Genomic DNA, 11,085 nt, shown 5'->3' with positions numbered 1-11,085 from the left:
GAATACTTCAATACAGGATACAATGTAATATATTTTGTATTTCCTGATCACATTTGGAAACATTTGAACAGGCATGAACTTTCTGAAATAAATTTCTCTTAGCATTACTGCTTTTAAAAAAGGAACATCTTTTCAGAATAAATTTTGTATCAATGTGCATGATGCGTTTTCTCAAGGATAACAAATTTTATTTGTTTTCTCAGGTTTGTATTCAGAAGCTTGATTATAGTTATGGAACTGCCATTGTTAAAAACATGGTCAGAAAACAGGTTTTTTAGAAACTCTGTGGAGAGGTATATGAACAGATCAGAAAAGCATACATTTTGACCACTCATAAAAAGGAAACAATGCATAAACACAGCATTCTGAAGTAGTCATGGTTGGCCCCTTCTGTTCAGGTTTTCAGAAACTTCACACACAACAAATTGTGATGTGCATATTGGGAGTTCTGTGCATTCTTGTTCTGCAAACGCTACATGCAGGATTATGCCATGCCACACTGCTTTCAAAGAATATGAATCCATTGGCTGCTGACATCGCCTCTCAGTTTCATGAATAAATTTACATCTTAATTGTGTGAAAAATACTGCCTGCTAAATATCCTCCAAAATACACACCATTTTCCACACAAGAGTTTAGCAACAACTGCTCAACAATGACCTTTCTTTAATTTTGCGCTTGTTCATCCTGTTATTTATACAATTACTGTAATTTTGAAAAATATAACATAACGTATTGTAAAGAGAATTCTCAGAAGGTTGTAAGAAACTGAACACATCACTGAGTACAAAAATACACTTGAAGGTCCAAGGATATTAGCATTACTTGTTAAATAAGCACAAAATCCAGAGGGTTTTTGGTTGTTGTTGTTTACAGTAGCCCTAATATAAAGATAGCTAAGCAGAAATAGGATGGCCACATTATAAAAGCTCAGTTCATAAATAAGCCAGTATTATCAATTGTTCCTTTCTGAATTTTTGTATGAGCTGTAGTGAATATTCCAGCAGATACAACTACTGAATGAATATAAAAGCCAGGTTTCAGGAAAAGTTCTGGATTTCATAATAGGAGAAACAAATATATTTCTCATACATTCAAGACAAGTTCCAGAATTTAACAGCCTGCAGAGATCATAAGCACACAGCACGTTATTATATAAATGTTTATTTTAAAAAAATCAGAATAAACCAAAAATATTTGATTGTTAAGTGTTGACTTTAATACAGAGCAGCGTTTGCCTGAAGTAATTGCGAACAGGATTCAATCTTTGTAAAATGTATTTCTTTTATTTTACAGGTATTTTAACAACTAATTTAAAAATATTTTCAACCTGTGGTTATATGTGTGCCTGTGTGTGTGTATAAAACTATTAATCACAAATTTAATGTGCTTCTAATCTGAAACATTGTTTTGAACTTTTGCATATTTCCCTGCTTTACCTCAATCTCTACTGCTTATTACACCACCACTCTTATTGATATTGGTACAATATTGATCTGATTTTACTTTGTCTCTGCCTATGCTTTTAGGATTTTATTGTTTCAAGGTGATATCCAGCTTTGGCGTCCTGCTTGCACAAAAGGCAGTCGCTCATGCAAACAGCACTTCTCCTTCGTCTCCTTCTTCCTGCATTTTCATGTTGTGGGAATCCTCCAGAAAAGACTGGAGAAGGCACAGGGGCCATTGGGGAAGGAGAAGGAGAAGCCCAATCATGTTTGCTAATGTGACACTGGAATTCTATCTTTGTGATTTTGTATTTTTAAAATCAAAAGTTGTTGCAAAAAATATATACTTTTTAAAAGGTTTTGTATTTTAATAGCAACTCAATTCTCAAAGAGAGGTTTCTACTTTGTCCATCTTAAAATGTCTCATCTGAAATTCAGAATACAGTTCACATAAAAGAATTCGGCAGAAGTATGACAGTGTTAATTAATAACTGCATTTTTATAATTTAATACACCACTGCTCCCCTAACTGAAATATGGAAACAAATTGTCAAAGGTGTATCTTGTCCAGCATTAACAAAGAAAGTGAAGTGTAGAACATATTTTTCATCTCTTCTGTTTTCCCCGAGTCTTTTATTCCGTATGCGCTTGACAAATATATTCCTGACATTTCCCCATTTTTACTGTATAAATAGAATACTGAAGGCCATCGCAATACAGCACACAGCTACATAAGGGCTCTTCCGCTCGCCTGGAAAAAGAAACAAAATTGAATTACTGGCTAGTTCACATCACACAAGCGAGTATGACTGCTTGAAAGAAATGCAGTAACGTGAAGCAGGGAGATCTGCAAGGGAAAAGACACCGAAAATTAGAATTCCAAGCACGTTTTTGGGATCTACAGGAAGGTGAAGAGAAGGAGATGAAGGAGACATGCTATTTGTATGAGCAACAGTCTATTGTGCAAGCAGGACACCACAACTGGATAGGCTAGACAGAGCATAGACAGAGAGAAGGTACGGCCACCCCTGCCCCAATGCAATATCTACAAATATGCAAAATGTGTCAATATCAGCCTAATTTTCTGCCCAGACCACTTCCAGTGAAGGCTATAGGAACAATACTTTTAAGGTAAATCTGCAGCATTTCAGGGGTAAAGTGCATCAAGGGCACCAGAGAAACACAAATACAGCCTCTCTTTTACAATTTTAAGTTTGTAATCCCCCCTCCTTGTAACCGCTCAGCCCTCCCCTAAATCTTCTTAACATGCCCCCCCTTGCACAAGAGTTTGAAACTGCTAATATGTACTACAAGCCTTAAACAGACATGGGCAGCCTCCAGCCTGTAAGTCAGTCTTGTATCATCAGGGGGTACAATTTGGCCCACAAGGTCATAGTTGCTAAACCATGCCATTTGTAGACATCACTGGTGATGCCATTGGGTTTAATGCTGCATTGGCTCTGTTCCCTGTTGGTGAGCACAGATTGAAGCCCTTTGCAAAAGTGCTTTGTGAAACAGCTGTGTGCTTTTTCTTTACCGGTAATTGAGTGGGTGGATAGTGGACGTTGATGTGGGAGAAGGAGCCTCTTCTCCCCTATCTCCTGCCAGCTTAAATGGGCTACTTCAAAAACTACTTTGGCAAAGGGCATTATGACAGCGCCCATACTTCCTTTCAGTCTCTGTGGGTTGCTAGGTGCTTGGAAACCCTGCACAATGGATTTTAGGTGGGTGGGGCCTGCTTGTCAATCGGTCAATGTCATTAATGATGTCAGGTAGTTTGACAGGTGGGCAGCCCCACCCACCTGTCAAATTTGGCCTGCAAGGATGATCCTAATAATGATCTGGTCCATGGAGCCAAAAGAAATTCCCCACCCTTGCCCTAAAGCAGAAACATGTCAAAAATGTTTCTCTTGTAGTGAACAATTGTTGCCATATATCTATGGTGGGTAACATTTGGACAAACACCATAACATTTAACTGAATAAATGCTGTAATACCCAGAGTATGTTAAGCATGAAATATAATTCTTCTTCTTTGCTGATAACTCATAGCTGAGTAAAATTGTCTTCCATGAACATGGTCTTAGCAGTGAGTCCATAAGTGACTGTGGAGGCCAATTCTGGATCCACATGTCCTTCCACAGTGGGGACATAGGTTTCTGGGTGGGAGTTGATCATGGTGAGGGTTTGCCAAACGTGCCTTCCTCTTAGCTCGTTTCTCCTTTTCACCTTGAATTCGTGCATCTTAAAAGTCCATGACACCTTTGGTAAAGGCTGTTCTCCAATTGTTTTCCAGTTATTAGTGTTTATGTTACCTTTTATTAGATTTGCCTTGAGAGTGCATTTAAACCTCTTTTGTTGGGAATAGAGTAATTGCTTTGGAAGACGATAATCAGGCATCCAAACATGACCAGTCCAACAAAGTTGATGTTGAAGATTCATTGCTTCGACACTGGTGATCGTTGCTTCTTCCAGTACACTGATATTAGTTTGCCTGTCTTCCCAAGAGATATGTAATTTTTTTCAGAGACACTGTTGATGGAATCTTTCGAGGGGTTGGGAGATGGCATTGCTAATGCTTCTGTATTGGTGTGCTCAAAGGAATATGCATACAAGTATCCGCTCACACACGCTGGCTGCTTAGTGAGAAATCTTTCCACAGCAAAGAAACAGTTCACTGAGTCTTTGCACAAGTGAGGGCCACCACAATTACATTACGAGACACTGTCATCATCTGGCACACATTTAATTAAACTGCAAATAGCTGTGCAAATTAACGTCTGCAATTTCACATCTGCTTAGAATTAATGTTGAGGAAGTCCACCTCCTACAGTTTTCTTACATGTTGTACTTTTCTGTTCTTAATTTTCTTGAGAGAGGCATCCATCATCAATTAGGATTCAACGCCTGTTAGCACTACTTTACAAATAGGCAACAGCTTGTCTGCTCAAAGGTGCAGACATTAAAAAGGCTGTTTAAACACAAGGGGAAGAATTGCATTCTACACTGATGTAGCTTTGTGTTTATCCTTTTACAGAAAGAGAACAAGTGCTAAAACAGTCAGAAGGCAGGAGGGGGAGAATCACATAATGTCTGCTAGAATTTTTAGCTCTCCAGACAAGAAATTATGATTCTAATAAGGTCATGCCAAACCTGCCACATCTTTTGTGTCAAAACTAGGCCCAACAGGTTTTTGAACAAGTGATTAATTTTTTGTTTTGATAACTATTAGCCTCATGTGCTGCTTTGAAGATTGGGGAAGTGGCATTCTAGAGTGCTTAACGCTTTCCTCCTGTGCCCCTTTCTAAATCACAGCTTCTCTTGTGTTTGCATTTATATGCTGAGGACAGAACAAAATCTATAGGCACTCATGGCACATGAAGTGTGGTGCTGCCACTGCACCACCCTTTGAGTTGTAGTGGTGTGGCAGGGAAGAGTGGAAGGGAGGATGGGAGAAATATCAGGGGGGCAGTGGTAGCAGATGCAGGTTGACGCACTTGCGTTTGCTGCCACAACTAACCCAGCGCTCCCCTCCTCCATCCTGGCAAGCAGAAGTGCCACTCTAGCCAGGACAGCAGTGCCTTACCTCATGCACCACGACTATTCTTGAATCTCTCACATCACTCCTCACATTTTTCTGTCATATAGCCTTCCCACAGGCAGCTCAAAGTAGCATACATGCAGTCCTTGCAGACTGATCCCACAACAACCCCGTGAGACAGGCAGAGAGTCTAGAGCAATTTAGTGCTTGAACTTTTGCTAGCAATACTGTAATTCAGTATACAGAACATTTTTGCTCTTAAGTCTACACATTTTGATTCCTAATACTAGTAACACTTACATTAAGCAGTCTGTTTATCAAAGTTAAAATTGCAGAAAAGTACATGCTGTGTATTTGAAAATAATACCACTAAGAATTTTTTAAGGCAAATAAAAGCATGCTTAGATGACACACTAACATCCACTAATACAGTATATTTTTGGGAAACAACATGCACACTTACCAATCCTGGCACACTTCCAGAATATGCCCAATAATCTGAAAATGCATTTTGAGAAATTAGAAAAATGCAGCATTTCATATTTTATACACATACACACATACACACCCACCCACCCACCCACCCCATGCTTAATGGCTCAGGCATGCCCAGTAGTATTTTCGGCTGTTTTTGTTGCAAAAATTTGCACTTGAGATAGTTTTGTTTCAGATGGCTTTTCTTTTTTGAAGTTAGAGATTTTAAGGATACAGTGGTGCCCTGCAAGACGAATGCCTCGCAAGACGGAAAACCCGCTAGACGAAAGGGTTTTCCGTTTTGGAGGTGCTTCGCAGGACGAATTTCTCTATGGGCTTGCTTCGCAAGACGAAATTGTCTTGCAATTCCTGGGGGTTTTTTCCGCTCCCCACCCCCTTTTTCTAAGGCACTAAGCTGCTAATAGCCTTTTAGCAGCTAATCCGCTAATCCCTTAAGCCTTTAATAGCCGCTAATAGCCGCTAAACCGCTAATAGCGCTAATCCGCTAATGGGCTTGCTTTGCAAGACGAAAAAACCGCTAGACGAAGAGACTCATGGAACGGATTCTTTTCGTCTTGCGAGGCACCACTGTATGTTGCTTTTATGATTTAACAGTTCTTTCATTAATTTTAATTGATTGACACTGGGTTTAAAAAAAATAATCTTAAACCACCTTGTGTGTGCATCGATAAGAAAGGTATCATATAACACCTAATGCCCCAAGAAGCAAAAGCTCATGAAGATTTGTTGTAATGAATTATAGTTTAGCTAGGCTTTCAAAGGTTAAAATGCTTATGACACAGATCTCACGTCAATGATTACAGCTGAGAAGAAAATCCATTAATGGTGATATCCAGTGAAATCAATGGGCAAGTAACTTGTCTATTAATTTCAATGGATCTACTCTATCACTTGTGTCAGATATCATGCTGAGATTATAAACATGCAATTTATATTCCCCCTCCCCCAAAATTTCTAGAGTTACATACCCAGTTTGATTATTATCCAGTAACCTGGGAGCCAATGATCTTATGTATGCACAGGTACATATAAGCAGAAGGATTACTGTCAGTAGGCTCTGAAAATTGAAGATTGCAGACTGAAAGAAAAAAGTAAAACAGAAGAGGAGTTATGGTTCACTTTTGAAAATCATCTTCCTGCCCCATTTGTTTCTGCATCCCTCCCTGCCAGTGAGTAGAAAAAAGTGAGTTTTGGGGGCCCATTACGTTACGTACGTCTTTATGTTGTGAACAATTTCAGTACGTGCACACACCCTAAATCTCCTAGCAAAGAAATCGGTACAAGAATATGATATCTTTTCAATGCAGTACATAATCTACTGGAACTCTGTATTTATAAGCACTATACAGACCACAAACTAAACAGGCATTTCAACTCTCAAAACAAAAACAACTGATGAAAAAGTTATCTGCAACTCTGGAGTTCCTGCTTGTACCACACAACCACCAAAATGCTCATAATTATGGAAGCCTGGGTGTGTGCAAATGGAAGACTTGTGCATTTCAAGGACATACTGAGGGCACCGGAAGTCTCACAGACCCATTGTTCTCCTTTAGGGGATACCCTGTCAGTGAGGATCAGGCCACACAGCGTTAGGACACAAGGTCAGGTTTTGCCCTCAAAGAAATGCTATCACAACTCCAGCATTTTACTTTTCCCCATAGGTGTTAACTGCAGCCATTCCTTTTTAAGGTAAAATTAAGTAAGCTTGGGAACACAGTTGATGTGGTGGTCAAGCTTTTTCTTGCTGATCCAAGCCATTGATAATTAAGTCTTCTCCTATCTCTGAGGATGGGCTGCAGCTCAGCTGTTTGTTTGTTAGCATTTAGAAACAATTTAGTATTTTTTAAATCCTTGAGTAGCAAGCTGTAGAGCCCATACTTGGCATGCATTGATCCTGGGTTGAATCACTGACCTCCAAAAGGAGGGTGGGAAAGACCTCTGCCTAAAAGCATGCAGAACCATTGCCCATCCATGTAGACAATGCTTAGTTGGATAGACCAGTGGCCTGATTTGTATAAGGCAGTTTCCCATGTTCCTATCTGCATCTCATCATCTATCCTATCTAATCATGGATTCTATTTCTTGGCAATGTTCAAGTATGATGGACTGACTCTAAACTCACAAACTCAGACAGCTATAGTTGATGTAAAAAGACGAGAGTGATGTGTGTAGTGTAAAGTGAAAAAGGCAGAGAAAAAGTAGAGTTTATACCAGAACATCTGTGGTCTCACTATTTGAAAGAACTATGGTCAGGACCCAGAATCAAATACCAAGGACTGTGCATCAGATGGAAACTTTGAGCTAGTTTTTCCTCAAACAATAGCCACTCGTATCACACAACTAACTTCTTTTGAAACCAAGCGAAGATTCAAAAGCAACTAGAGATATAAGGTGATGTTTCACTAATCATCCCAACAAAATATCAAAAGCTGTTTGGCGCTCGGCACATGCACCTTTCTACTGAATAAAACCCCATTAGTGAAATCCTATGTAAACAGCATGGCTTGTACGTGTGCCTTTATCTATAGTTACATGTAAATAATGTAAAACACTACACTGCAGTCCTGTGCACATCCACTTCCATGTAAACTTGGGATAAGATTGTGCTGCTGCACACATGCAAGGGGGCACTAATTCCAATTGTTTAGCCACTGCATTTTAACGGGTACTTTCCAGTGCTTTTTACATGGAAACCTATGGCATCTTGATGCGAGGACAGTTTAAAGTCACGCAAAGGCCTCTGCAATTTAATGCAAATTATTATTATTAATTTATTAACCAGTCATTATTAGCACACAAAAAAACTCCTAAAGAATCCGAGTGCTGCTTTGGGGAAAGTAAAATGAAGATATGAGACCCTGAGTCATTTAGTTATTTCGTTATTTAGAATAGCAGGTGAGAATGCAGCATTTTAAATATAACAAGAAGAACCTCTTGTAAGTTAAAAAGGGGGAAGCAGGTTTCACAAACGATAATTTCACCACCACATTCTGGGAAAGGGAAGATGCTACAACGACAACAAGCTTTTTTTAAAAAAAGGAAAGGCCACTATTGTAGTGAGAGAGAGGCTGAGCGGGGGAGGAGCGGAAACGGGCAGAGACCACCCCCGGCGCCCATCTCTCAGCCCAACGGCCCCACTCACAAATACAGGCGGACTACCAGAGACAAAGGCGACCTAACCGAAGCCCCCCCCCCCCCATCCAAATAAACCCCCGACCGCCGCGCTTACCATAGTTACGCAGCGCCGCGAGCCACATCACACATCCGGTAGCCAAGGGGCGGGGCACGGAAGAAGCGGCGCCTTAGACGCTCCACTGATTGGTTCGGAGGAGGCACAGGCTCCGGATAGGCGCAGGCGAAGACGGGGCCGCCGTTCCCATTGGAGGAAGTGTGTGGGACGGGCAGCGCTCGAGGGGGTTGGAGGGGCCGAAACTGGGGAAAGGCGCTGGCTTCCCGTTGGCTAAAGAGAAAGGAGGAGGCGGGGCACTTTCAACCGACACACAGAGAAAGGGGGGAGGTATTATTGGTTATAGAAGCCGGAAGTGGCAGTTTTCAATGCGGTGTGAGGTAGGCAAAGTGAAGGGCAAGGAGCAGAGCCGGGGGCGGGGGGCCGAATGTGTGGGGTTGGAAGCGAGGAAGTTCCTTCCAAGGGGCGCGTTGAAGGAGCGGGCGGGAGAGAAGAAACACGTCTTTTGCCAGCAGTGCAATTCTGTGCCCGCTTACACAGGAGTAAACCCCGCTCTCCCTATAGAACTCACTTCTTGGGCGGCATAGTGGTCAGGACTGAACCCTAAAGAGTCCTATCCGCCCCGCGCCTCTTCCTTGCTCTCTTTCTGCATCAGGGAGGAGATACTCCATTCTGGGCACTTATACTGTATTTCCTGTACGAGAATTAGGCGTTTTGTTTTGGGTGCTCCTCACACGTTGCTTACAGGGGCTGATGGGAGTTGTAGTCCGAAAGCATCTGGAGGGTGCCCAAGGCTGCGCTAGAGAGTCTTGAACTGACAAGCCACACTCTGCTTAGATGATCTTTGTGAAAAGTAGTTCGTCGAAATCGGAAATAAGTCATCCTATATGCTTTGGTGGGGTTTTTTTTTACGAGAAGCCCCCAGACCTAGTAGGTGCTGCAAAGTTGCTCCGAACACAGTTTTTAAGAATTGGCGTTGGGTACCAGGACTGAAGCGGGTTCACGGGCCTTTCACGCAAAAAAAGGTCTGCTGTTTGCTTACTTTCTTAATTTCAGCAGCCTAACATTACAACGTTGTTTTTGCAATTGGGAACCAGAAAGCCACCCAATGACCTGTCAGTACATCCTGACCTGACTTTTGCCTGCCCCAATGTAGTTCAAGACAACTTAGTTGGTCCATGGTCTAAATGATAATAAAAAGCTGAAAACTATTTATTTAAAAAGATGGTTTTTTGTTTTTGTTTTTAAAAACACCTTTGGCTGTACTAAATCCAGACACTTGCATAGATCTGTGCTTCTGAGCTGCTGTATTTGTATATGAAATGAAGTTGGACCAAATGGCAACTCCCCTTGTATGCAGGGGTTCTATCTGAGGCACCACGTGTGCCAGCAGAACACACACAAGCCTGCCCAGCCCCCTTCCACCCCAACCCCCCTGCAGTGCTGAAAACGGGGGTGGGGTGGGGGGTGTTATCACGTGTTACTTTAATGCTTGCAAATGGGAAGTTGCTGTATTTTCAGGGAGAGTTCCCTAGTTTGAGCCAAAAGAGATCTGTTTGGAACCTTGGACTAGAGCTTTTTCCAATCATCTTTCTGAACACCCCAGTTTTGTTCCTACTAGGACCTAGAGTTTTGACCTGAAGTAAAAATTATGTTTAATTTTTTTTTATACCACAGTGAAACTAACCATTTAATGGGACCCAAGGAATCCATAATAATCACTTCACTGGCTTTTAAGTTGCCAATTGCATTCATTGCTTCTCTGCCCAGCTATGAAAAAAAGAGAAGCTATTAAATAACTATTTTCAGAGAGAGTGCCCTTGTATGACTTCTATTTTTGTTAAGAGTGCTTGTAATTGTAGCACTGTGAGGGGGCCCTCCTAACAACTCTTGGCAACCTTAACAAGCTACATATCCCAGGATCCTTTGTGGAGTGTGGTGACTGTTAAAGTGGTATAAGAGTACTTTAATTGTATGGTGTGGATGTGACCATTGTTGGACTTCAACTCCTATCTGACCATTGGCCATGCTGACAGAGGCTGATAGCAGTAGTAACCCAGCAGCAACTAGAGTGCACCATGTTGGCTATTCTGACTTGGTCTAGAATAGCTTATCACCCAGGAATGCCTGGAGTTGATCAAACACAATGTGCTTAACTATCTTTTTAAAAAATGTATTTCGAGGGGTTCCAGGTAGTAGTTCCCCAAATCTACTGGCTTGGAGGACACCGTTTTCAGCAAGGAAGGCTTGCCATAACACTCTTTTGTGTCACTCTTGCACAAGGTATTATTAGCATTATTGAAAGATGGGATAAAATGTTAAAATGTTTTAATAAATACTATTAATTAACTACCTTGTTCACAATAGGGGCCTGTGTTTTCTAGCTAGCTTTAATAAGCCATAAAAAGCAAGGAT

General features: G+C 41.3%; 2 protein-coding genes across 10 annotated transcripts in view; one reads left to right on the top strand and one right to left on the bottom strand.

The window, feature by feature from the left end:
* Positions 1-634: 634 nt before the first annotated feature.
* TMEM167A (transmembrane protein 167A) lies at positions 635-8,845 on the bottom strand. Its single transcript, XM_083404482.1, has 4 exons — positions 8,713-8,845; positions 6,449-6,558; positions 5,449-5,483; positions 635-2,196 (listed from the first exon to the last, which is right to left on the bottom strand). The coding sequence occupies exons 1-4, from the start codon at positions 8,713-8,715 to the stop codon at positions 2,126-2,128; spliced, it is 219 nt and encodes a 72-aa protein (XP_083260608.1). The 5' UTR covers positions 8,716-8,845; the 3' UTR covers positions 635-2,125.
* A 56-nt stretch (positions 8,846-8,901) lies between these two features.
* Positions 8,902-11,085, top strand: part of XRCC4 (X-ray repair cross complementing 4) — a 103,680-nt gene continuing 101,496 nt past the window's right edge. For 4 of the 9 annotated variants that reach the window (XR_014503089.1, XR_014503090.1, XM_083404272.1 and 1 more), the window contains exon 1: positions 8,911-9,050. The gene's annotated coding sequence lies outside the window, so the exon portion shown is untranslated. Of the gene's footprint in view, positions 9,051-11,085 lie in introns of all 9 variants that reach the window. The other 5 variants (XR_014503088.1, XM_083404275.1, XM_083404273.1 and 2 more) reach the window with 4 other exon arrangements.

This window comes from Podarcis tiliguerta (assembly GCF_965153285.1).
Source record: "Podarcis tiliguerta genome assembly, chromosome: 11".
Taxonomy (NCBI): domain Eukaryota; kingdom Metazoa; phylum Chordata; class Lepidosauria; order Squamata; family Lacertidae; genus Podarcis; species Podarcis tiliguerta.
The sequence above is the reverse complement of the archived record's forward strand: the minus strand, read 5'-3'. Positions and strand labels throughout refer to the sequence as shown.

Excerpts from the sequence above, each read along its gene's own strand:
- TMEM167A (XM_083404482.1), bottom strand. Across the intron at positions 5,484-6,448 it reads CTGGATAATAATCAAACTGG|ATTATTGGGCATATTCTGGA; the intron begins GTATGTAACTCT and ends ATGCATTTTCAG. Across the intron at positions 2,197-5,448 it reads CTGGAAGTGTGCCAGGATTG|GCGAGCGGAAGAGCCCTTAT; the intron begins GTAAGTGTGCAT and ends TTCTTTTTCCAG.